The sequence below is a fragment of the Balaenoptera borealis genome (assembly GCF_965194805.1).
Source record: "Balaenoptera borealis genome assembly, chromosome: X".
Taxonomy (NCBI): domain Eukaryota; kingdom Metazoa; phylum Chordata; class Mammalia; order Artiodactyla; family Balaenopteridae; genus Balaenoptera; species Balaenoptera borealis.
In genome coordinates this window covers 91285765-91312953 of record NC_138881.1, presented here as the reverse complement: position 1 = coordinate 91312953, position 27189 = coordinate 91285765, and the positions used below count along the sequence as shown (strand labels likewise).

The following is a 27189-nucleotide window of genomic DNA, read 5'->3' as shown; positions in this document are numbered from 1 at the left end:
ACTTGGACACCCCTGGGTGGCCTAGTTTCAATGTCCCTCCCATAGACGGAAACCTTGAATAGTCAAGAGACCATCCTGGGGCACCCTAAGGAGTGTTTTTTGGGCCTAAGTCCCCTGGGGGACCCACCCAGGCCTAAGCCTTCCAAAGAAAGTCTCAGTTCAATCAACACGGGTTAGGCCCAGGCTTTTGCAACTCGGGCGCTACTGGCACTTTGGACAGGACAATTCATCATTCGGGGACTGTCCCATTCCTTGCAGGACATTTAGCATCTCTGACCCTGAGACACTAAATGCCAGTAGCATGCCAAACCATGGGGATGACCCCAAATACCCTCAGACATTCCCAAAAACTACCTGGGAGGGGGCAGTGCCAACCCCGGCTGAGAACCGCTGGCAAGGCCAATTCTGAACACCTGATAACTCCTCTTAGGGAAAGTTTCCTGGCCCAGGGCTTGCTTTATTTATAGGGTTGTCTTAGCCCCAGCAGGGGCACCTCAGGACATTCGTGGGCCAAGGTGGGTTTTCTGGGCAGGCAGCACTGATTGCATGGAAACATTCGTTCTGGGGATGGCATTCTCTTTCTGGAGAGAATCCAGAAGAAGCAGGAGCAGATATTTCTATCCCAGAGCAGAGCTGAACCTGGGGGTTAATGGTACATCGCCTCTCCTCCTCAGGACTAAGGGAATAACTACAACTTCTAGATGCCCGGCTGAGCCGTTAAGAATCAGAGCTCATTAACTGCTCTTCCTGTAAAAGGAACAGCCAAAGGGACTGTTGGTGGACTTTCCAAATCTTGGTTCAGTGCTTAAGAGCTGGTTGGTATTTAAAAAGCAAGCCATGGCTAAGCTAATCTCCTGAGAGATGGTTTGTTGATTTCTGTGTGTAAACTTGCGTAGGTGTTATTGTATCAATTTAAATCACTTTTGCTTTATAAATGGTTTAATAATCTTCACACTCCTTAGCTCCTAAGAGTCTTGATGGACGCAGTGTAACACGGACACGAAACAGTTTGTTAGCAGATGTGTGCACACACGCATGCGTACACGCATGCACATGTACATGTGTGCACGCACACACACACACACAAACAGTCGCTAGCACACAGTTGGGCATTCAACTTGCCCTCACCACAGTCATCCGAGGACTGTATGTTTTTGCAACAGGATGCTCCCAGAAGCAGGAGTTCAAAGATCAAGACCACCTTGCTCTGGTAGCGAGCGGCTTGGTGCAGACTCAGAGGAACCCAAGGACCAGCAGCGGTGTGTGCTCCAGAGGAGAGCACCTCCTAAGAGAGGACAACACCAATCCAGGAGAGGAGACCCTGTGGGTACCTTAACAGTGGTCCGGCCATCAAACGTGAACGACTTGATCTGCCCATTTTCTAAGAAAACCTTCAGGACGTTGGGGATGAGGAGAAGAGCTTCTTTCTTCATCATCTTCTGTGAACAGGCAGGGAAAGGACAAGGAGGGGGACTCATTTAGAAGGAGGAGGGAAGCCAGAGGAGGGGCGTGGAAAGGAAGAGAAAGGAGTGAGCGAAGGAGACAGGGAGCCAAAGGTATGGAAGGACAGAGATACAGAGGAAAGAACCCATCAATGATAATGTTACATGGAGACCAGAACCGAATTCTCCAAGAAGACACTGGGCCATATCCAAAGCTCACCCTTCATTCGATGTCACAGGACATCCACAGTCTACTGTGGCTCAAAGCTCCACAGCTCAGAGGGGGCTTGGCCCATAGAGACCACCACACTCTGAAGGGCTGATGGAAGGCCTTAGGAGCCTGCCTCACTCACCTGCTCCTATCTCCTGACTCCTGCCTTCCCACCCGGCCCTTCACACATCGAGATCACTTCCACGTCCATGCCTTTGCTCTGCCAGTCTCCCTCCCTCAAGGCATCCTAGGTCTTCTGCGACCTGGCCCCTGCCTACTTCTCCAGAGTCATATCTTACCATTCCCGGTACCCTCAGTGCTCTTTCATGCCTGCATACCTCTAACAACTCATCATTCAGGGACTGCCACACTCCCTGCAGGACATTTAGCATCTCTGACTCTGAGACAATAAATGTCAGTAACACTCCAAATCGTTGGGATGACCCCAAACACCCTCAGATGTTCCGAAAAGCTTTCTGAGAGTGGGCGGTACTGACCCTGATTGAGAACCACTGGCAAAGCCCATTAAAAAAATATATATTTAATTAATTTATTTATTTGGCTGCACTGGGTCTTAGTTGCAGCACACAGGATCTTCATTGCCGCGTGTGGGATCTTCATTGCAGCATGCGGGACCATTTAGTTATGGCATGCGGGATCATTTAGTTACGGCATGCGGGATCTACTTCCCTGACCAGGGATCGAAACCAGGCCCCCTGGATTGGGAGTGCAGAGTCTTAGCCACCGGACCACCAGGCAAGCCCCCAAAGCCCATTTTTGAATACCCGGGGCTACAGCAAGCGCAGAGGACCGGGGTCTAGCCTTACACTAGTAGTGACCTGGCACACATACACAAATCCACTAGAGAACAACAATAACACCAAATCAAACCAACAGGTATAAGATAGCTAAGGTTTCCTAGATGAGGTGAACTGGATTTTGATTTTAAAGGAGGTGGCAGGTGTGGACTATTAGAGAGGCCAGACAAGAACAGTCCAGATCTAGGGACTGTCACGGACAAAGTATGAAAACATAAGCAAGTCCTCCTGGGTCAGGGTGTGGTAGGAGGAGGCGGGGTGGTGCTATTGTGACATCAGATCATTTTGTGATGGAGTCAAGCCACAGTGGGGAGTGATGGGATCTAAAGTTGGAAAAGCGACTCCCCGGTTCTCTCCCTGATCCCGAGACGCCTCGCTCCCGCCCAGCCCAGAGGCCCCGGGTTCCCAGGCTGATGACGCTCAGCGGCGGCTGGTTTTATTTAGCACGCTGGATTGGACTCAGATAATTACTTAATTGATTTTGCTTAAAAATAGACTTGGCAAGGAACACCCACAGGATTTATTTTTGCTCTGGCTGCTTAATAAAGCCCTGGAACACCAAGAGGAAGGGATGATAGGGTAGCTGGGAGTCACCTGGGCCTGGACTCCCCCGGGACCTGACCAGTGGTGAAGCTGCTACGGTCCACACTGGGATGGTGGGGGGCTGTATTGTGACATCAAGTCATTTCCTGAGCACAGAGAGAGTGAGAAGGTTGATCCCTGTCTCTCTCCCAGACAAGAGCCTCCACCATGCTTGGTGGCCTGTCGGGGAGCGACAGAGTAACCCTGGGGGGCTTCTAGCTACTCTGGGGCATTTATGTGCAGATTGGTCTGCAGTGGGGGCCGGCTTCTGCCTGTGGCTAGATGTGACATGTGGAGAGGGGAATCATGGTGGAGGAAGGGGGAGTGGGGAAGGGAGAGGAAGAGAGAGGAGGAAAAAGGAGGGAAAGAAGGGGAGGGGGAGAAGGGGAGGGATTCTTCACTGGGTGGCCTGGCCTTGGTGGGTTACTCGGTGATGCCGAGACGGGATAGGTTGTACCTATCTGTACTCTCCAAATTCAAGCCTCACTTCCTCTGGGTGTTCAAGGGCTCAGGACACAAATGTCCCCTTAGTGACTTGGACCTCAGGATCTGATTTACTCTGATCCACAAGGACTCCACACTGCTCCCTTTCCTCTCTGCTCACTGGCCCCGGCTTCTCTTCAACCTCTTCTTCTGTGACTGACAGGGAGCCCAACCACCAATTATTCCGACGGCTTAGCCAATGGGGCCCAGCTGTCACTTGGGCTTTACAGCCTTCCTTGAACAGGGATGGAGGAGGGCCTAGGTGAAGTTTGGGTATGAGAGTCAGGGAAATGGAGATGGAAGACACCTCTGTCCTCTATCCATCCCTTCGTCTGGGTGGCTCTGCCTCAAAGAACTATAGGGGTGCCTGGCGTCCCACTGATTTCTCCACTCAGGCTGGGCCTCCTAGCTTGTCTCAGCTGCAGCTGTTCCTCACGACAGAAGTGCCACGGGCCTCCCGAGAGCCCAGCCCAGGACAGCCTGTAAAAGCACACAGTGCCCGTTAGCTCCGGCTGTCCTTCCCTCACCCACCCCCATGGGATATCACCATGGCCGCCTAATACACATCTTTCTGCGCTCCACCCACCTCTTCTCATTTGCTTATCTGGAACAGATGGCTCAGTTCATGTTAACCCCACAAAGCAGTGAGAAAGAGTGGGCTGGCCATGACCCCCCAGATTGGCCGCTGCATGGCATGGGCCGTCAAGCATCACCTGCTCCTCGAAATCATACCACCCTGCGGTGGATTCTATACTGTCTCAGTCTGAGCCACTTGTACTCCCAACATCACTGAGAGGTATCCAGAGGCAGGGAACAGGCATTTATTTTGCATCCCTTGTAACGCTGGGAACGCAGCCGGTGCCTAATAAAAGCCCTGTGACTTAATGAGTCTATATCATTTCCCCCAGGCTGCTTCACCCTTCACTGCACAGTCTTCTCCAACTGAGACCTGGAGTTGTGGGATCACTTCAACGTGAAGAGAGCTCAGTGTCACCGCATCTTCAGAAAACCACTATTTCCTTCCTTCAAGTAGCCAAACGATGTTTATGGAGCACTGTGCTAGAGATGGAAATTTCTGGAAGCACCGTGAGGATTCTGAGTGTACTGATACATATTCCTTCTCCCCACAATGCCCAGGGCTTCTCTGGATGCCACACACCCTTCACTCAATACCCACCCAGAGCCCCGAGGTCCCCCCCTCCAACCCCTTCATAATGCTGTCCATTCTGAGGAGCAGCAGATGAGCAACTGGCCCAGAGCGAGACCTCGATGGCCAGGCCGACTCTGGCCAAGGGCCGAGGGGAGGAGGCTGAAGCTGCACTTACTGCATCTGTTTCTCCAATTGCCACCTGCTCAGAAAATCGGACCTTCACGGGATTGGATCTCAGCTTGGCCTTCTTCGCAGCACTGATGAAGGCAGATTTGGGGGACTGGAAAAAGAACAGAGAGAGCTGGTGAGTTCTCCATCCCTGGGAAAAACCTGACCTTTGCTGCATGGGACTTAAGATGTCTCCGTATGGGTACCCTTTGCCTTGCTGATCAATAAGCCAATAAATAAGTATTGATTCCCTAGTAGGTGCAAGGCAATGTGCTAAGTGCTTCCTTAGGTGATTGGTATGTTCTGTGTAAGCTGGGCATGAATCGAATTTGAGTAAGTTGAATCCCATTATTAATGCTCTAGGCCTAGGGGAGTTTGCAAAAATTCTTTGTAATAACATGCTCTGAAGTTTTATATATTTGATTTCCTTAATGTGAGATATACCTAAATGGTGGTTTTTATTACATCTGAATAGGAACATCGCAAAGGATTTACAGAAATAATCTTATTCATTTCAAAGATACGCCCTGCCCCTAGAATGGAGGCTCATAGAAAATATTATCTTAGATGTGGAAGAAAGGAGGCCTAGCCCTCCAAAAGGATTTCTCCACAATTTCTACACTATTTGGGAGTAGACATTAGGGATTTTACCCAGGTGTCCTGGCTTCCTAGTTCTGGGCTCTCCACTACTTTGTTCATCCAATTCTGTAAGAAATGCTCAATCAGCTAGGCCCTCCAGTTTTCGAAAACTCCCACAAATTCAGCAGGACGCATGGTTAGCAAATGCTGGAAACTAAGTCTTTCCTGGGTGGGCCGTGGATTTGAGGAAATGCAGGAGTCCTGGTGAGGGGCACCCTCATGTCTTTGGGGGCATTTATTCATCCGTGTGACAAATTTAGGGAGGGCCCACTCTGTGCCAGGCACAGTTCTAGGTGATGAGGGATCCAGCAGTGAACAAGATGGGTAAAACTCCCTGGCCTCAAGGAGCGCCCACCCTAGCAGGGACAGACAGACAGACAATAAACACAGAAATATCTCTTAGGTAGCAAATAAGGACACGAGGACAAATCGAGCAGAGTGAGGGACTACAGCAGAGACTGAGGCCGTGAGGGTGGGGAGTGGCCGGGGTGTTATTTTAGACGGGACGGTCAGGGAAGACCTCTTCCAGGAAGTGACATTTAAGCAGAGGCCTGAAGGAAGTGAGCTTGAGACCGCCATGAGGATATCTGGAGCAAGAGCCTTCCAGGAAGAAAGAACAAGAAAGTCTCTGAGGTGGGAGGAGGACTGGGGTGTGGGGGTAGCAGCCAGGAAGCCCAGTGTGGCCGGAACGGAACAACTGAGCGGGGAGCCGGAGAGGAGTCTGGGGGCTGGATCACGTGTCAGGAACTTTGGATTTTGCTCCACCGGAGGGTTTTGAGCAGACAGGGTCTGACTTGCATTTAAAACGGATGCCTCTGTCTGCTGTGTGGAAAATAGTACAGGAGGGTGGCAGCCAGAGGAGGGAGACCCGTTCGGAGTCTACTGCAGGAATACAGTTTAAAATATGATGGAGGCTTGGGCCAGGATGGTAATAATGGCGCTATGATCCCAAGTGAGTGGATTCTGGCTAGATTCTGAAGATAGAACCAAGATGCTATGTTGACGGATTGGTTGTGGGAGGTGAGAAAGAGGAGTCAACTGGAAGAATGGAGATGCCATTTACTGAGATGAGGAAGGGGGAAATCAGGTTTGGGGCTCCTTCAAACCGCCTCCCCTATCAGCCTTACCATGGAGCCTGCGAGCCCTACAATCAAGCATTCCTTTGTGTTAAGGCCCTGAAGGGTCCCCACCAGCTGGGAAGGCAATACATTAAGCTATTTTCTGTCATTAACGCTGCGGTTGGAATTCATTTACTAGATCAGCCACAGGAGGGCAGGGCCCTAAGATAAAGACACACCAGAAACAAACGTCCTCGTTAGCTCTTGGGCCCTGGTCCCAGCTGTGTTCTCTTCCAGAGCCAACAAGCTCACTCCCCACAGAGGGCAGACTGCAGAAAGCCACTGAGTCCAGCAGAACGTCAGGCAGTGGGTCTCAGTGCTGGCTAGAGGGCAGAAACACCGGAGGGAGGAGCTTTAAAAAAAAAAAACCCGGGGTTTAAAAAAAAATTTTTAATTCCTGGGGATGGGGCCCAGGTATTGGTATCTTTTTAAGCTTCTGATGATTTCAAAATGCAGCTAAGGTTGGGAACCACTGAGCTAAAGGAACCTTAGACTTCTCATCCTGAGCCACAGAGACAATTTGTTGGCAGCAGACAATATAGCACAAGGAAATCCAGGGCTGGAGATCGTTGCAGAAAGTGATTACAGTATTGATTGTTCATGGAAGTCGAGAAATGCCTTTGTGTTGCACAGCTTGGTGCTCAAATCTTGGGTGGAGGCTGTGGGCTGAGGCAGGAGCAAAGGGAGTGGGCAAGATAGAAGGATCTGTACTTCTGTTCAGGCAGCTCTGCTTGACTCCGTCTCCACAGTAGTCACATTTCCACCGGAGGTGCCAGACACAAGGTAGGTGAACTCTGTTCTACCTGACGGCCACCCTCTCTTTTCTCTGTGATCATCTGTCATCGAATGCCCTCATGCACAGTGTGGAATGAGGCATCTCTAGAGACCCGAATGGGCCATTTTAGTCCACCCTTCATTTTTACATAAGAAACGGAGGCCAGGGAAGAGGATACGGTTTACTCAATGCATCCAAATAACTGAGTAGTGGAGCAAAAACCAGAACCCAGATTTTCTGAGTCTTGGATTAGCCATCATTCCCCACAGCGGACTGAAGCTGCAAGTCCATTCCTGGTCTTTCGTTCACTGGTCTGGTTCTACCTTGGTCCTAGTGAATGGATTTGAACAAATGAAGACCCCTAACTGGTACCCTCTCCTCTTATGTGTCACGTATGGAGAGGGGACACAGCCTCCTTGCTATCCTCAAGGATTATAGTCATTTCCAGTGTCTGTTGTACAGCTGTTTTCAGCTTGTTTGTGTGCCTCATTCCTCATTGACCCTTGTCCTGTTGGTTTCTAAGACTCCATCCTATTCTCGGTCTTCAGCCTCGATCACTGATGGTGAGTCACTCGTTGCCAGCTGGTCTCTGCTACATGTCACGGAGTCACGTCTAGCTTTATGCTTCGACACAGGTGACGCCTACCTTGCAGTGTGACTTGAGGGGCTCTCAAAGATCGCCCTGTCCCAAAGCATCTTCTAAGTGCAAATATGGGGCCTGAAGTTCTTGATACTAGAGTCGCTCATTTGAATTAAAGTATTGAGAATTGGGAAGGCCCTGCTCAACATTCAAATGTGGTACCTAGAAGGAGTAAGGAACCCATTTCAGGGGCCAGCAGACTATGGGCCTGTGTGGGCCAGCTCCTGCCCACCACATATTTTAGTAAATAAAGCTTTACTGGAACACAGCCATTCTCTTCATTTATGCATTGCCTATGGCTGCTTTTGTGCTACCACGTATGGCCTACAAAACCTAAAGTATTTACTATATGGCCCTTTACAGAAGAAATTCACAGAGTCCTGCACTAACTCATTAGCATGCACTCACCCACTATGTCTAAAACTTACCTGATGATAAGAATCACTGGGAAATGCTCGTTAGAACACAGATTTCTAGGCCTACACCAGACTTCAAAAGTCAGAATCTCTGAGAGGGTAGTGCCCAGGAATTGTTGGAAATGTCCTAACGCACTAAGCATAGACTGAGTACCTTAAAGCTGGGACATCTGAGCTCTTGACTGACCCCATTTTTCCTACAAGCAGCTGGGAGTCTCATTTTGTAATGGGCTCCCTTTCTGGCTGAAATGAATTTTGGCCTGAAACACGGGACTAGAATTGCTAAGTACCTCCGGGGCCATTGCAAGCCCCTTGAAGTAAATGTGAAGCCAGCGGCTCCGTGGAATAAGCAACAGGAGAGGCTGCCTCTTCCCTCAGGACTGAATTAAACAGCTGGTGATTCTTTGACCATTTTTTAATTTGGTGGCTCTATTAGTACAGATTTCAGGGTTGTGTTCACTTATACCTTGGCCAAAGACAGGTACACGGCCAAACGTTTTAGTGTATGATAGGGCTGCACTTCGATAATTGTGAAAGGATTTTAAGAACATGGAGCTCAGGTTCTTGAAGCTTTGACAGCCTCCTGATTTCCCTTTCTGCTGCCTCATTTTCTTTGACACCTGAGCCTACTTATAAGCAATTCCCATAGCAACCACTGTGGGAGCCGGAGACAATGGAGGGCCATCCTGGTGTCAGGGGCCCACTGATAAGGGACCCAGGGGTCTCTCCTTCCTGCATTCAGGACTGCCTAGAGGGGAACATGTCCTCTCCCTGGCTTCCAAGGTCCCCCACAAACCACAAATAACCCTCACTCCCCATCTATCGCCTAGTTGGGTGTTCTGCCCACAGCTCCCTGGACACATGGGGCTTCTTCCCACTTCTGTGCCTACCTCATGCTATCTCTTCACCATCCCCACCCTTCAGGGCCCCCAGCATCCCTTTTGCTCAGCTAAATGCCACCTCTAAAACCCAGCTCAAATTCTACCTTGGTCCTGAACCCTTCCCCAACCTCGCTATTCCTCTCCCTGGATTTCCTGTAGTACTCCTTGTGAATCCACACCACCATTGCTCATCTCCCCAACCAGGCTGTAAAAGAAGAGATGACATTTTATATTGCTGTGTCTTCCCCTAGCACCAAGCACAGAGTAGGCACAGAATAGAAGGCAGTAGTTGATTGCTAGGGTTAATATCAAATTACTTCATCAATTCAGCAGATAGGGTTTGAGCACCTACTCTCTGCCAAGCAGTATACTGAAGAAGCTCTGTGGAAACTAATTCTTCTGCGGTGGTTCCCATTATTTTGGCTTTTTTTCTGGACAGGTGGTTCCAAGCAGAGGGGACTGAGACTCTTTGGGCACAGGCTAAGTTTTCAAAACCAGAAAACTAGGGTTTCATTTGAAGGGACTGTCTGCTTGCTTTGCTAGGGCTATTCTAGGTCACAAGCCAGTACTTTATTTTAAAATATTTATTGAGGGCATACGATGTGACAAGGTCTAAGGGTACCAAAATGAATACATATTCAGTCAATCACGGGGAATAGTTGGTCACTCAAAGATTAAAGAACACTCTTAAATACATATAGACTTAATAAGTGGCTATCTATGCAGTATGGTTTGAGGGTCCCTGGGAAAGGATCCCTGTGACTGCCCAAAATACTCCCCAATGATCTGCCATGGTAACAGTCACTCCTTTAAAAGGAAAATGCCATCAGAAAGAGACTACACATTAGACCGTGTACCCTGGCTACATATCAGAATCATTTGGAGAGAGTTTTCAAAAGATCAACACCTGGGCTCCATCCCCAGAGCTTCTAATTCAATTGGTCCGAGGCTAGAGCCCAAGGATCAATATGTTTAAGAGCTTCTCAGGAGGTTCAAATGTATAACCAGTAGAGGACCACTGTATTAGACCATTATCAGCCACAGAATGTAGGAGTGGCAGGGGCCTTAAAGATTGTCTGGTTCAATGTTTCCCAAATTCTACTGAGCATCAGAATTACTTGTGGCTCTTATTAAAAGTACAGATTCTTGGGCCACAACCTGGACCTATCAGGAGATTTTCTTCTGGAGACTTGAACATGAGAGTCTGGTAAGCGGCACCCATGAGATACCAAGTGCTACCATGTTCTGTGATGTAGGAGCTGTAACAGTGAACATGTGCTGGGGGTCTTCAAGAAGCTTTCACTTTAGCACGAGAGAAGATTCTCTCGGTTGATTTCTGCTGTTCATAGTTGTGTGAGCACTGAACTAATGAATACTGAACAGTTGTTCCTGGGGGAAATGTGTGTGTGTGTGTGTGTGTGTGTGTGTGTGTGTGTGTGTGTGTGTGTGTATCTCACATAGATTATAATCTTAAATTCTAAAAACAACTCACCCTGGTAGATTCGATTTTCTTTATTTCACCAGGAGAAAATGAGGTTCTGAAGTGTTGTGACTTGCCTGAAGCTGCCCCATTAACAGAGTGGGCATTCAAACCCCATCCAACTGTCCCCAGAGCTGGAGCTTCCTGCACTACACTGCACTGCCCCCTACCATCTCCATCCTCTGGAAGGCTCTGCATGACAGCTAAAACAAGAAGACAGAGCACCGTCTTGTTTGACCTCAGCTGGGAATGTGCATTGGGAGACTCAAAATTTTCACGCTGTGCGCATGTCAGCAAATGACCAGGAAACTGCCGTGAGTATGGATTTCGGAGTCACAAATAAATTTTAGGCAGTGGACGAATTTGCAAATACGGAATCTGTGAATACGGAGGATCGACTGTACGTGTATGCAAGGCTGACATTTGGTTGGGATGCACTGGTATGGCCATACCTGTTGTAAAATACTGAGGGATTCTCTCCCACTGATTGGTAAGTAGTCAGTGCCCTAAGCTTCCTGGGTGCCACCTGACCTCTCCCCTGGGACCTCTTTATTAAAGATCAACTAAAGGGTTAACACCTGGCACAGTTAGGCGGCCTGCAAGACTATGCTCCAGTGCCTGTGGCTGGCTTACATTTTGATTGGAAGGCCCCTCCTGTACAGGTTGCTAATGTTTTACCTATCACTCCTGTGTATATGTGCTCACCCACTTTTCAATGTTTCTAGGGTTTAGAGAGCACAAGGCCAAGAAGTAGAATGTAAGCTCTCTGAGAGTAGGAACCATGTCTGTCCTGTGCACTGCCATATTCCCAGCCTGGAAGAGCGCCTAGAATAGTAAGCATTCAGTAAATGTTTGGTGAACAAATGAATGAACTAGAAACTCTCATTGAGGTTAGTCAGGCAAAGGTGTTTGGAAGACATGAGTCTCAAGCCAGGTCTTCAAGGAAACAGCCATGTGTTAGAAGAGATGTGGACCATGACAAGGACAGAAGTCTGCAGGGCAGTGAGAACTAAGAAATGTACAAAGGAGAGAAGGAAAGCAGCCTGGCCACGGCAAAGCGGCCATGGGATGGGCAGTGGGGGCGTAAGAACTGGGGGACAAAGGGGTGTTGGGGGCACTGGGATGAGAGTTGGGACAGAGATACAGAGGGGTGTTAGGCTCTTCATTCTGCACCTAAGTTTGGACACTTGAGTTTAGTTTAGTTTTAGTTTAGATTGCCGTGCTGGCTGGAAGTTGGATTTCCTTTGTTCCTCCAACAAATACTTATTGAGTGCCTATTCTATGCCAGGTGCTGTTCCAGGCGCTGGGGATACAGCAGTGAACCACAGCCTCTACCCTCGTGGAGCTGACATTCTATTGAGGGAGACAGACAATAAATACCTATAAGTATAATATTTCATGGGAATGTAAAATGATACAGCCACTCTGGAAAGTAGCCTGGCAGTTTCTTAATAAATGAAACATACATCTAATGTATGACTGAACAATCACACTTTTGGGCATTTGTCCCAGAGAAATGAAAACTTAATGCTCACACACAAAAAAGCCTGTACATGAATGTTTATAGCAGCTTTAACTGGGCTAGCCGAAGTCTGGAAGCAACCTCAATGTCCTTCAATGGGTGGATGACCAAACAGTGGTACATCCATACCATGGAATACTATTCAGCAATAAAAAGGAGCAAACTATTAATACAAGCAATGGCTTGGATGAATCTCAAGGGCATTGTGCTGAGTGAAAAAAGCCAACCACCAAAGGTTACATACTCTATGATTCCATTTATATAATATTCTTGAAATGATGAAATTACAGAAATGGAAAACAGACTAGTGGTTGACAGGGATTGAGGGTGGTGAGTAGGGGCACCATAAAAGGGCAACATGAGGGATCCTTTCAGTGATAGAACTGTCCAGTATCTTGACTGTGTTGATACCTGAAGCCACACATGTGATAGAGTGACACTGAAACTTACGCACACATTGTACTGACATCAGTGCCCCAGTTCTGATATGGTACTGTAGGTATGTAACACGTAACCACTGGGAAAAACATGGTAAAGGATGTCACTGTACTAGCTTTGCAACTTCCTGTGAATCTACAATGATTTCAAAACAAAAAGTTAAAAAATATAATATTTCAGCTCTGCTGGGAAAATTAAGCAGTATCAGGAGATAGTGGCAGGTAGATTCTATCTTAGAAAGGATAGTCCAGGAAGGCTTCTACAAGGAAGTGACATTTGAGGAGACCTGACTAACAAAGTAACCCACAATGGGTCTCTGATCAGAGAGGTAAATTCCAACCACGCCACAAGGATCATTTTTGGGGGGAACTGGTAGCCATTTTCATGGCAGGTGATTGGGGAGCAAGGGCTGACTGCCCACTGCCCACTAGGCAACTAATCATGTGCAGTAAGGTGGGGAGGGAGGGGCCTATTGGTAACACCCACTGAGGGGTGGAGCTTGCAAGCCCTGAGACAGGAGAATTGTAATTGAGAAAGGCCTAAATACCAGGAAGCGTGTGTGTGTGTGTGTGTGTGTGTGTGTGCGCGCGCGCACGCATGTGTGTATGTTTGTGTGTGTGGTTCACATTGACACAGAAGATGGCTGGGGGCCATGAGGAGAGGCAGTCAATGCCAGAGTTTGATTTGAACCCCGTCTTCCAGACTCGTGAGCCCATGCCTTGCATCTATGCACTGCCCCTTGCTTTGCACAGAAATGTCATCTCTCTCTGGATAAGCTTTCCCTCCATCTGTGCCTGGGAAATCCTGCCCCATCTCTCAAGGTAGAGCTCAGGTGCAGCCTCCTCTGTGAAGTCTCCCCTGATTTCATGTCTCCCATCCCCAACAGATGTGACCTCCCCTGTGGCTATGGGATGGGGTTGGGACATAAGTGCTGGGGTGCAGGGTAGAGTTGGGGACAATGGAAAGGGACAACTAGGCTGGAGGTGGAAGGAGGGCTCTGAGTTTTGCATGCAGAAGTTTTGCACCTGGGTTTGTGAACTTGAGTTAAGATGACTATAAGGATGTGACCTAGTAATGGACACTGTGCCTTCTGATTTCAGCTTTTGAGAAGAAGGGTCTGGGGACTTTCACTTTTAATAAACAGTCCTGGTGACTATTATGATCAGGCAAGTTCAGGGAACACCGTTCTAGTCTAAATCCCTCAATTTACAGATGATGAAACAGGTTCAGAAAAGGGAACTAACTCACGCAAGGTCACATAGCCAGTTAGTGACTGAACCTGGACAAAGGTGAACCTGTTTGTCCAACTGTACCTCCCCAGCAACTTTACAGTAAATCCCCCAAAACAGTGCTGTGTCTCACATATTGTAGGCCATTTAGTACACACCTGTGTGAATGAATAAATAAGATTAGCACCCACCGTCTGCAAGGATTAAGGGAATCGGACACTGGACAGGGAAATTTTGATGGGGCACAGCAAAAAGGAGGTAGAAAATATGTCTGGAACTGGGGCAGGGGTGGGGCAGCTTAAGTGGGGCAAAGCAGAGAGCACAAGGCAGAACAAAGCACTGTGTAGCCCTTCAAAATCCTCAAGTCTGGGACGTGAGCGTAGACAAGATGTTCAGAAAGTACGCTTTTAAGTTCACTCCTAAATCCTTGGCTCACAACAATGCTGGTCTTCGTCTCCCTCCTCCCCTTCTCCCATGGCTATAACTTTCCAATATGGGGATACTCTTGCCTCAGTCAGGAGGAAGGGCGGATGGCAAAGAGGCTCACTCACCTGATGAGTGTGCAGAACTGTAAGAACGATGAATTCCTTAGCGCTCCTACAGAGAGAAGAGGGAACAGGAGAGTAGTGTATCATGCACTGGGTACTCATCTAGCACAAGAAGCAACACCAGAATTCTCCCCTGGGCTGCATTCAGGCATATGGATTAGGACAGAGGGCAATCTAAATATGCGCATGGCTGCCTCGCCTACCATCATTTGTGGCGGCTGACATACACCATACATATAGGTTCGCACAGGCGTCTGAAGATGGTATTACCATTATCTCTGGGGTTGTCATTTTTCAGGTCTTTTTTAATATTCCTTCTCACATTCTGTAGAAATCCTTAAACCCTAGGAGCAATTTTATCTATAGGCTAAAAAGTTCTCAAGGAAAACTAAAGACCTGAATTATGGAACTCAAAGGGAGCACAGTCAGAGTCCTGGGAAACGTGTACCATGATTATTGGCAATCTGGTATTTAAGCAAGAGGAGAAACTGAAAGGAAAAACCCAAAGGAGGTCATTTGGTCATCATGACTCATACTCAGCAGATTTGTTTTAATTGAAGGACCAAAAAAATGAGAGCCAGGAAGCAACAGATGGAAGGCAAGACTCTCCAGATAGCAAATATTCAAAAGGATGAAGAATTTGAAACTCTTCAGACAAGAATTATGCCAATGATCCAACAAGCTGTGAGGTATGAAAATTCTCTTCCAGGAATACATAATCCTTTAAAAGAACTAAAGGAATGGAAAGATTTCGCCTTGAAGGAGCTTCCCCTCTCTTTGTTGGCCTTTTTCAAATGTTTCTGGGAACAAAGGTGTTCAGGAAGCAGAGTCAAGATGCCCTTGATTCTGGGTATTCAAGGAAGGCCAAGGCTCCCTGCTCAAGGACTTGGACCATTTCCCATATTCAATGAGGCAGAGTCCAGGGATGAATCATCTGCAGGGTCTGGGAAGCTCCCAGGGGAAGGAAGGAGTTGTATTCCAGGGAAAACACCATGGAAAATCCTGTCTCTTGACCAGGGCAGGTGCCTAGTGTAAATTGGATTATGTGACTCCTGTGCTCCGGCCCCTGCCACGTCTCCCCATTTCATGTAGAACAAAGCCAAAGTCCTTGCAGTAGCTACGACTCTCCCCCTTCTTTACCCAACTCCACATGCTGGCTTCTCCCCTGTTCCCCAAACACACCAGACACACTCCTGCTTTAGGGCCTTTACACTGGGTTCTTCTTGCCTTCTCTAACATCCTCATTTCCTTCAAGTCTTTTTTTTTTTTTTTTTTGGCGACGCTACGCGGCATGCAGGATCTTAGGATCAAACTTGTGCAGTGGAAGCGTGGAGTCCTAACCGCTGGACCACCAGGGAAGTCCCCAAGTCTTTCTTTAAATGTCACCTCCTCAATGAGGCCGACACTGGCCGTGCTACTTAAAGTTGCACTCTGCACCCCTGTGCCCAGCATTCCCGATCTTCTTTATCCTGATCTCCTTTCTAGTCTTCAATAACATTCATCAACTTCTAGTACACTGTACAATACTTATTTATCATGTTTATTGCTTATGGTGTGTCTCCTTCCACTAGAATGTAAATTCCAATGGGCAAGGATTTTCATCCAGCTTATTCACTGCTGTATATTCAGTGCCTAGAACAATGCCTGATGCACAGTAGACACTCATTATAAGAAATATTTACTGAATGAATGATCTGCTAGCCCCTGAGGTTATCAAATGAGTGAGCTCTGTCTTGACCCAGAAAATGCTCTGGGCTCCCTCACAAAATCAGGCTACCTTGTTCTGGGGTGCAAAGATATCCACTAGAAGCAAAGCAAAGACGTCCGAGGGGTCAGCCTGAAAGAACGCCAGCATACCCTGATGGGATTGAAAGAACTCACCCCATATTGGTGTGGTGGTGGAGTGTGAAGGGTGAAGGGTGGAGAGTGGGGGAATGCAATGGACAAACTGAACTTGGAGAAGAGACAAACTAAGGGTCATTAGGGACCAGACACATTCCAAGATATTAAGCTGGAGGGGGAGCATGTCAAGGAAGACCTGCTCTGGACTTCAGGAGGGAGCACTGCAAACCCCTCCAGAGCTAGCAAGGGGGTACCGCTCCTCTGCCTTTGAAGGGGAGGGAGGGGGTCTGGAGGCAGGTGGGCTTTGGGAGAACAAGAAAGACAAGTGGGATGGAAACACTCCAGATCAAGAAGGGTTGAGGAGATGGATGCAGAGGTGGAACAGACTACACCAGGCAGAGAGGGAGAGTGGGAGAGCGGGCACAGGGTTCCATTTGAGGGGAGACAGCCCAGGTCCTCCAAACTGAGGTCAGCCCGTGGAATCTAGAGCCATCGCTTCTACCGTCTCACTCCTTATCAACACGTCTATGCAAGGCGGCGGTGTGCATGTGGTGGGCATGTGGGAGTGCCTATGGTACGTGTGTGTGTGTGAGCAGGCATGTTTGTAGTGCATGGTGTGTGTGTGTGTGTGTGTTTGTGTGTGTGTGTATGGTGTGCATGTGGGTGTGTGTGTAGTATGTGGTATGCATGGTGTGTATGTATGTGGTATGTGGTGGCATGGTGTGTGTGGGGAGGTATGTAGTGGCATGGGGTGTGTGTGTGTGTGTGTGTGTGTGTGTGTGTGTGTGTGTGTGTGTGTGTGGTGCCATGTTTTGTGTCTGGGTGTGTATGGTGTGCATGTGGGTGTGTGTGGTATGCGGTATGCATGGTGTGTATGTAGTGGCATGGTGTGTGTAGGGAGGTACGTAGTGGCATGGTGTGTCTGTGTGTGTGTGTGTGTGTGTGTGTGTGTGTGTGTGTTATGTGGCTTGGTGTGTATAGAGGTAAAGGAGAGGAAAAGTCAATGTGATTACTCCACGGACAGAGGGTGGTGGTCCTGCTAACACCCCTTTCTCTCTCTCACCTGCCCCCATCTGGGGAGGGCACTAAGGGGTCACACACACTGTGAGCAAAATCCACAATGGCAGGTTCCCTCCTTCAACCCCCTGGCCAGGGATTTGGATTTTCTTCTTGTGTGTTTTTTTTTGGGGGGGGGAATGGGAAACAGTGACTTGCTCACATTGTGCTTATCTCAGAATGTCCTTTGAATGGCTTGTTTGGTTCTCACTGCTCACTTGGTCTGTCTCATTGGTCACTCATTGTTCTCATTGGTCACTCGTTCTCATTGGTCACTCACTTGTTCTCATTGGTCGCTTACTGCACAGCAAGTCGAAAACCAAAGGGCGTGGGTAAGGGGAGCAGCTGGGTGCAGGGAGGTGAGGTGAGCTATGGCAGGAGGCCGTCCAGTGATGTGGGCGGGGGTGCCTGCTCACATCACTGGACGAGGCTAAGCCAGAGTGTGTGAGGGCCCTTGGGCCCCGGATGTCCTGGGTAGCCAGGAACCCTGGCTCGGGCTGCCCTCCCTGGGAGGGTTCCTCTCTCAGGGCCAGGGAGAGCTGTGGCAGCCACAGCTACGCCACTGGTGGGAGGGGAGGGCCGTACTCAGCTCCGGCCAAGGCCCTATTACCTGATGAGCTCTATGAACCTCTCCCTGGGGGCTTCGCTCACGTCCTCCTCATTAATAGCCACAATCTGGTCACCAGCCAGGAGCTTGTCCTCAGAGGGGCCTCCTGCAGAGGAGAGGAGACAGGCGTGAGGGCTGGGAGAGCGCAGGCCTGGGTGGGAAGGGGTTGCCACTGCCTGAGGGAGCGGGAGCTGACGTGGGTGCAGGCGACGCTGCGGGCCAAGTGGTGCCAGTGGCAGGGCCGCTGTTTGCGCCCTGGGCCACTGCTGCCTGTGGCGGATGGAGGGCAGAGGACTGGAGAAAGAGAGGAGCGGCCCTCCTTTGGCTGGGAGTGGTGTGGCGGCAAAGGCCTGGTGCTCAGACGAGGTTCATGAGTGCTTCCTGGCTCGGGTCCAGAGAGGAGCACAAACTTCCGTTTCACCAGGAGGGATCTGCTTGGGCACAGAGAATGGCTTCCAGACTATTGGAGGGGCTACAGGTGATGGGAAGGGGCGAGGAATCTTCTTAATTGAACAATATCCAAACTCACTGGTCTGGAAGGATGTAGGCACTCACTTGCCTGAGACAGGGGGATGGACTAAAAGACCTGAAGGGTTTATTTTCTTTCACCTCTGAGACATGCTACTCTCCGAGAAATGAGGGGAACAAGGCATAGACCGTAAATCATGGGCACTTGGAAATTTCCTTTCCCTCCTTCCCATCTCTACTGTCGAGGTTTAGAAAGCAGACCTGCCTGAGGGCCTTACCTTCCTGGTTGGGGTGAAGGGTGGGTTTGAGGGGTGCCCCGGGCTATGCTGCTTCTGGTGTTTAGCAAAGACCTTCTTGGAGGAAAGCTTTTTAGAGATTCAGGGAGAATGAGAAGTTGGACCCAGCTTAACTCAAACCTGAAAGAGATGTTCAACGACATGCCTCTCTCAAACCAGCCTGGACGCTTATTGGGATCCACTCAAAAGGGCCAGATCCCAACTATTCCTCTCTCTACAAAGAAGTGTGCTGTGCAAATTCCGCAAACATGAACAATAACAAGGCCACTGTGTCACTTGAGCACAGCTCAATGGCTCTGGAGAGTGAGGCCTGCGTGCTAAGTGGATTCACCACTCCAACTGCAATGGCCCTCAACCCACTCGGCCCAGTCTCCCGACAGCACAGTGACTTCAGAAATGGGCAGCATGGTGGTGAAGAGTCCACTCTTCGCAGCCAGCCAGCCAGGCCCAGACTCTAACCTCATTATCTGCAATTCACTAGTTGTGGATGAAACATTTAATCTCTCTGAATCTTTCTTTCTTCATCTGTGAAATGGAAAAATAACATCATAAGAATGTTGGGAGGAGAAATGGGATGATGAATGTATAGCACTTAAAACAGCTGATTGATGTTGGTAAGAATTCAATAAATGGTAGTTATCATATCCTCCAAGGGACAATTCCTTCAACTCATTTCATTCCTCCTATCTACTTCTGCCAATTATGCCAATCTTTTAGGTAGAGGCCACTCTACCTATTCCCTCCCTCCTTTCTTTCCTTCCTCCCTTCCTTCCATCCATCCATCCCTCCTTCCTTCCTTTTAATGGAGGAGGTCCTCATGGAACTCAATCTCCATCACAAGCCTTGGCTCTCTGATGGCAGTAGTAAGCTCAGTTTACTACTATTTTCACGGAATGGTTTGTTGGCTTGTTCAACCATAACTGTTCCTCTATAGGATGCATCTTATCTTTTCTTGCACTCTCAAAAACAAGTTCTCTGCAATCAGCCTGCCAGCCCTGTGGCCTCCTGTGGTCTCCCCTGTGGCTTTCCTTCTCTCCACTTCTCCAACCCCTTCTTCTACATTCTCATACCACCTGCAGCAACCCTATGAATTCTGTCTCCTCTGAAGTTAAAGCAGGGGCTCCTGGTGGTCTGTTACTAAGTTTTATCTGGGTCCCTCTTTCCCAGGACAAATTTGATTTCTGATTAGAGAGACTCAAAAACCTTTCGCCAAACTGCATGACTGACTCGGGAGCCTTAGGTCAGCCATGAACTCTTGTACTGAATTGTTTTTTTACTTTATGCCCTCTAGTTGAAGAGCGAGCTTACAAAAATCTTTTTCTTTTCCTTGGAGGATTGCAAAATTCATCAAATTTCTGCTAGACCAGTTTGTACTCTGGCTGCTCCTCTTGACTGAGCGAGAAACTGTTGTAAACATCTAAAGCCTCAGGCCCAGCAAGTCAGGAATAGAGCTCCTTTCCGTCTGTCTTTTCTGTCAATGCCTAGCAAGATTCAGAACAAAACAGTGCTCAGCCCCTTTCCCATTTCATTCATGACAGCAGGCTTTTACAGTTCTGGTGGGGTTCTCGCTTGGTCCACCCCGCATGGTCCCATTCAAGCCCTGCTCCCCCCGCATGACATCACACAGGCTTAAGTGCAAATCCTAGCTCTGCTGCTTCCTAGCAGAGTGACCCTGGACAAGCCATTTCTCTTCCTCTATGCCTCAGTTTCCTCATTTGTAAAATAGGAATGGTATTACTTACCTTGTGGGCGCAGCTGTGAGGATTGAACAAGATGATGTAAAGCACACAGTAGTACCTACATCAATGGTAGGTGTTGTAATGCCACTGTGGCATTCGGAGATTTCACTCTCCTCTCCCACCTATGGTCTATATCCTGACTCCAGTCTTTAATGGATGACCTATTTCATGAACGTGTACTAGTCTCCAGAGCCTGATGGTTAGATTCTCGGGCACAGGAACTCTGTCTTGTATTTCCCTATAACCTTGCTGGGCTTAGAGTAGGTGATCAATACATATTTGTTGAATCGAATCGGATGAGTATTCCTCATCCAAGGCAGTATGGCTCTTCTATGAAGGCTCTGTGCAAAGGGAAGTTTTATTAAGACCCAGACCCTACTAAACCATCAACTACAGCCTCTGTCTAGAGCCCCAGCAGCCTCGGTGGTGTGTGTGGGTAAGTCTTAGAAGCCCAGCTCCCTGACACAGTAACTGGTTGGCAAGTCTTCACCCACTCTTCATGAGTTCCTCGGCAACACAGTATACTCGGGTGCTCTGCTCTTTGGGGCGATGTGTGGGTGTTGGGGGGTAGGAGCCAGGGCCACGGGGACACTCTGAGGGACACCTACCTGGCCTCACAGATCGCACCACCACAGGCCTCTCACTGCCGGCCACGAAGCCAAAGCCATATATAGGGTCCCGGTGAATGGTCACTTGTCGCAGCGTCTCTGCTGGCAGCTGCTCACATTCCATATCATTTGCGCTCTCTTCCTGTATCACATGACTGAGGGGAAGGGGAAGATGGGAGCAAAACAAGACGCAAAGGCAACTAAGCCTCAGAAGCAGCTGGGAGGGACGCCGACAAGGGTGCTGGCCATGGCACCAGGGAGTTCACGCACATCGCTTCCTACCTCCTCTGGCACCAGCAGAGGGGATGACTGCCTCATATTTCAGACTGGAGAAAGAAGAGTCTAGAAAGGAGAAGTCACTTGTCTACAGGGCCAGGGCCAACAGAGGAAATTGGTGTCATGGAGCCTGACATTAGAGTCAGTCCTAAAAAGGACTAACAGCTAGTTAGTTCAAAAGGTTATCACCCATTGAACTGGCTATTAACTCCCTAAGAGAAACCAGAACCTTGAGGGAAGGGACCACAAAACAGGCAAGGAAGTGGGGAAGGAATGTGAAGTCATTTCAGAATGTGGAGCACCTTCATGAAGTCCTTGTGTAATTTTAAACTTTCATGTCCCTTAGGTTATATATAAAGATAAACTATTGAGATGCCATATGTAAACAAACGGGCTCATGTGCAGGACCAGCACCTACACAACCGTGCATAACGCCAGCCTATTTCAGTTAATGGGATAGCTGGAGGGCGGCTCCCGTGGGCAAGAAGGAGAGCTGCCTCCTGTGGCTGCCGGAAGACCCGAACCCAGACGAGCTGGGAGAAGAGAAATCGTTGCCTCAGTACTCGGGAGAGATTATAGATAGCACTCCTGACGCTGACAGCGCAACTTACTGAAGCTTAGGCATTACACTAGGACTTTATAGAGGGTCTACAGTAAGGGCCAGGGTGAAGCATCCTGCAGGCAAGGATGAGTCTGAGCTCACTATTTGAATGAAGAGCCCTAAGGGGTGAGGGCGTGGGGGACCCTGGGCTTTGTGAAGGCACTGTGTGCAGGGGCAAGGGAAGAGGCAAAAGGGGGAATCAATGGCCGGCAGGCAGGATAGGGCAGGTGGAGGTAGAAGAGAGCGGACCACAGCCAAGAGGCCCAGAGCCTCAGCCCCCTGAATTGGCCTACTAAAAGGGATTGAGTTTCCTAGCCTAGGTGTGTGTATTCTCAAAAATTAAGGTTCCAGGCAGTGCCCTTCTGAACAAGATACAGAGGGCCAGGAGCTAATTAATCAAACTAAGGTTTGGAAAAGAAGTGGGGGGTTCTGACACTATGAGAGTGATTGTTGACTAGCGAAGAATACCAAATTCCTCGGGAGCAAATGGTTGTAAGCAATTTAGGTTGTTTATCAGGACACAGATTCGGTAGGTTTAGAGTAATCGTATAAAAGAGAAATTCAGAGTCCCGGGCTTGTCTCTCTCACAGAAGAACTCAGGCAGGAAGAAGGACTGTGGCTGATTTGAATCCAACCACATCAACTCTGGCTGCACTCATGCTGGCTTGGGCTCTGTCTGGTGCCCCTGAGGGAGGTGGAAGGAGCTGCTAAGATGAGGTCAAGCCTGCTGAAGATGAATTCAGAAACTGCCTCCTTCCCTCTCATGCTGGTAAGACAAATGGTCACTCTTCAACAGAAAGTCACTTGGAAGCTGGAACTTGGCTGGCCGGTGTTCTGGATAGGGACCCTCCCAGGACAGGGGCTCAGTGAGGGTGGCCTCAGGCTGGCACCTCTCTCATTTCTGCTCCTGGTGGCAGGCAGGCACTTGGCCCTGAAGGGAGCCAGAGAACATCTTCCTGTAGCCGCTATCTTGCCTCATCCCTACAGCTGCTTCCCAAACGAGCCCTTTGCCTCCTGTCATCCGACCTCATCTCACTGGCACTAAAGGGGCCTCCTCTTGGAATGACACCAGCTCATTTCCGCCATGGGCACCAGCCAGGGCAACCTGGACGGTGAGAGCCTGTCGGGCTGCACAGCCTGGGGCATGGGGAGCAGGGACACTGCAAAGAAGATCCAGGCACCCGTGGGAGCGCTTGATACCCTGTCCTGCATATGCAGGACCCCCTGGCCACTGCAGCCTCGGTTTTGCTGCCTTTTTCTTTTTCCAAAGCTGGGGACATGCCAGTCTCCACTGGGCCTTGAGGCACCACCAATCCTCATGAAAATAGACACTCCTGGTGCCAGGGGACCCAACAAGCTAAGAGCCTTTTGTGACCCAAGTGTTCTGCTTTCCTGTTTTGACTATGTTAATCCATCAACAAGTATTTATCGAGGGCCTACTCACACAGTTGGAGCTTTGGGGGGCCCAAGAAGTTACAGATCTCTGCCTTCAAAGATCTCCCAGTCTAGCAGGGGGTGCGGGGGAGGAGGGGGCAGGTCAGAGAGACAAGTGTACACTGAACAAGAGAATTAGAGCGGTAACTGAGAATAGTATATGAAGTCCATGATTAAGGCCCAAATTGCGTGTTCAGAGAAGGGGGTGGAGGACCAGAGGGGGCTCCCAGGAGGAGACGGGAGCCGTGCTGGATGGCCAGGAAAGGGCAGTGATGGGAAGAGTGACAAGAGGCTAAGCTCTGTGTGTGGGTGGCCCCCATCTCCCCACAAGGGACCCGGCTATTTCTCCCACAGTCACAGGCATGTCTGCAGGTGCGACTGGAGCACATTCGTCCCCGGCTTGTCCCTAACAGAGCTGGACTACCTGTCCCTAATTAGATCCTCCCCCAATTCTCAAGAAGCCATTTTTTCCCACTGTCTGGGCCTTCCCAGCATCTGTGATCAGGGAAGAAATACCTCCTTTAACTGACCAGAAGGCCATTTTGCAATGCAAATGGAAGCTGTCCCTGCCCTCCTGGGGTTTGCATCTTTCAGTGTCTGCGGCTCAGTCCCTCTGAAATTTGCTAAGTGCCTAGAGACTTGGGAGTGACACTGAAGTCAAGCGGTGACGGATGACGGGAGCTCAGCTGTCCACGGGTCACGTGACTGCCATCCTGGGGGAAATACGCACTTTGAAAGATGCTTGGCTTCTGGCTTCTGGTCCCTTCAGACAAGGCAACCCTGAACAAAATTATGAAGCAGCCAAAGCTTATGGTCCTCTCTCCCTACGCTCTGCCCAGCTTTGTTTCCGGGATCTGCTATTCTCTTCTGTTTGCCCCAAAGCACGCAGTGCCTTCAATCTGTCCCTTTCCTACCCAAGGCCCCCAAAGGTGTCCCTTCACCCTGCGCCAGGCTTGCCCTCTCTAGTCAGTGACCCAGGTAAAGGTCTAGCCTTTTACCTTCTGCCAAGTGATAACAACACTTTATAGCCATGTGTTTTTTTCATTTTTACACCCATTACCTCATCAGAAAAAAGGTGCTTTCACATCCATTATCGCCTCACAGTCGCTAACTGTCCTGCCAAATAGGCTAGGTCTCTGTTCCTCCTCCAGCTCAGACTCCAAGGTGGAGGCCAATGAGGGCCTCGGCTAGAGCCAAATTTCTTGGACAGGGCCCACAATCCCAGCACCCACACCCACACCCACTCAGGGTCCTGGACCCTCTGGCTATTCAGTCGCCATCGCAGGGTTGGCCCAACCCTGCAGCCAAAGCTCTCCACATCCTGGCTGAGTCTGGCCGGCCGGCCCACATCTTAATTCATCTGTCTCTGATCCCACTCACTCAGTGTCGTTGGGAGAATGAAATGACATCACGGTTACAGAAACACTTTGGAAGGCTAAATGTGTCACGTAGATGTAGAGGTGGCAATGTTACTGGTAGCATCATTCAGGGTGGCTGGAGGGGCAGAGGATGGGAGCTGAAGATAAACTTCACCCGCTTCCTACAATCCAGGCCCTTCCCCCATCAACTCCTTGCCTCTAAGTGGCAGCCCCATGATATGCTCTGCCCCCTCGTTTTCCAGGGAACTGTCCCAACGATTAGACGACCTGCCTCCCTGTGGACACCCTGACTCCAGTTCCTCTCGGGGCTAAATTCATCTCCCCATCACTGTCCAAAGAGGGACTGGTGGCTGGAGCTCATGCTGACAACTGTTGCTAGGCAGGACGTGGCTGAAGGACAGGTGAACTGAGAAGAAGATGGATTGATTCTCAGCTGCTGCTCTCTCCCCTGCACTTTTCGGCAGGAAGCTGTTACATTTCTAACAGCTAAACTCCCAGGCATCAGCTTTTAGTTCCTCATCCCTCCTTGCCTTTGGCTCCTTTTTCTTTACATTTGGTTGGCTCCTTGGGGAGTCTTGTCACTCCCCTTGCAACTGGCAGGCCATGGAGCCACATGGGGCCAATTAGCTCTCTGATTCCAGTCACAGGAGTCTGACTCTCCTGGAAGCTCCAGAGATCCCAAATGGCAGCTGGGACCCCAGGAGATGCCGTCTTCTCCTTGTGGAAGGGATGGGAGCTCCTTCCCTGGGACTGTGAGGGAGCTTCTCTGGGTGTCCCCTTATTAGGACCTTGAACACTAACCCTTCTTCTGCTAAAGGAGCCCTCACTTGGGCTCCTTACTCTAGCAGGGCAGCTCAGCCTTGAGTGTGTATATGCACCACCTGGGGGTATTGCTAGAATAATTCTGATGCAGTAGGTCTGGAGTTAGGTCTAAGTTCCTAGCAAATTCCAGGGTGGTGCCCAGGCTGCTTGTTCATGGACCACACTTTACAATGCTATTCTCAGACGATGAGAGGGCCACAATTATGTGGGAAGGATGAGGTGCTTTCATTATGTTGGATTATAGCATTGAAGTTAAAACACAAATGCTGAGAGGGTAGACAGCAGAAGCAAAAAGAACTACAATCCTGCAGCCTGTGGAACGAAAACCACATTCACAAAAAGAGACAAAATGAAAAGGCAGAGGACTATGTACCAGATGAAGGAACAAGATAAAACCCAAAATAACAACTAAATGAAGTGGAGATAGGCAACCTTCCAGAAAAAGAATTCACAATAATGATAGTGAAGATGATCGAGGACCTCGGAAAAAGAATGGAGGCAAAGATCGAGAAAATGCAAGAAATGTTTAACAAAGACCTAGAAGAATTAAAGAACAAACAAACAGAGATGAACAATACAATAACTGAAATGAAAAATACACTAGAAGGAATCAATAGCAGAATAACTGAGGCAGAAGAACGGATAAGTGACCTGGAAAACAGAATGGGGGAAATCACTGCCATGGAACAGAATAAAGAAAAAAGAATGAAAAGAAATGAAGACAGCTTAAGAGACCTCTGGGACAACATTAAGCTCGCATTATAGGCGTCCCAGAAAGAGAAGAGAGAGAGAAAGGACCAGAGAAAATATTTGAAGAGATTATAGTTGAAAACTTCCCTAACATGGGAAAGGAAATAGCCACCCAAGTCCAGGAAGCACAGAGAGTTCCAGGCAGGATAAACCCAAGGAGAAACACACCAAGACACATAATAATCAAATTGACAAAAATTAAAGACAAAGAAAAATTACGAAAAGCAACAAGGGGAAAATGACAAATAACATAAAAGGGAACTCCCATAAGGTTAACAGCTGATTTCTCAGCAGAAACTCTACAAGTCAGAAGGGAGTGGCACGATATATTTAAAGTGATGAAAGGGAAGAACCTACAACCAAGATTACTCTACACGGCAAGGATCTCATTCAGATTCGACAGAGAAATCAAAAGCTTTACAAACAAGCAAAAGCTAAGAGAATTCAGCACCATCAAACCACCCCTACAACAAATGCTAAAGGAACTTCTCTAAGTGGGAAACACAAGAGAAGAAAAGGACCTACAAAAACAAACCCAAAACAATTAAGAAAATGGTAATAGGGACATACATATTGATAATTACCTTAAATGTGAAAGGATTAAACGCTCCAACCAAAAGACACAGACTGGCTGAATGGATACAAAAACAAGACCCATATATATGCTGTCTACAAGAGACCCACTTCAGACCTAGGGACACATACAGACTGAAAGTGACGGGATGGAAAAAGATATGCCATGCAAATGGAAATCAAAAGAAAGCTGGAGTA

The 27189-nt window shown here is 48.9% G+C and overlaps 1 protein-coding gene across 5 annotated transcripts in view; it reads right to left on the bottom strand.

Moving 5' to 3' along the window:
- FRMPD3 (FERM and PDZ domain containing 3) overlaps positions 1 to 27189 on the bottom strand; it is a 133510-nt gene that overhangs the window by 35574 nt on the left and 70747 nt on the right. For 2 of the 5 annotated variants that reach the window (XM_082376970.1, XM_082376974.1), the window contains exons 1-2: positions 4862 to 6174; positions 1332 to 1439 (exon numbers count right to left, since the gene is read on the bottom strand). In XM_082376970.1, the coding sequence (XP_082233096.1) occupies positions 1332 to 1439; positions 4862 to 5335 (582 nt within the window). In that variant the 5' untranslated portion in view covers positions 5336 to 6174. Of the gene's footprint in view, positions 1 to 1331; positions 6175 to 14543; positions 14590 to 18048; positions 18152 to 21156; positions 21312 to 27189 lie in introns of those variants that run through there. The other 3 variants (XM_082376973.1, XM_082376971.1, XM_082376972.1) reach the window with 3 other exon arrangements.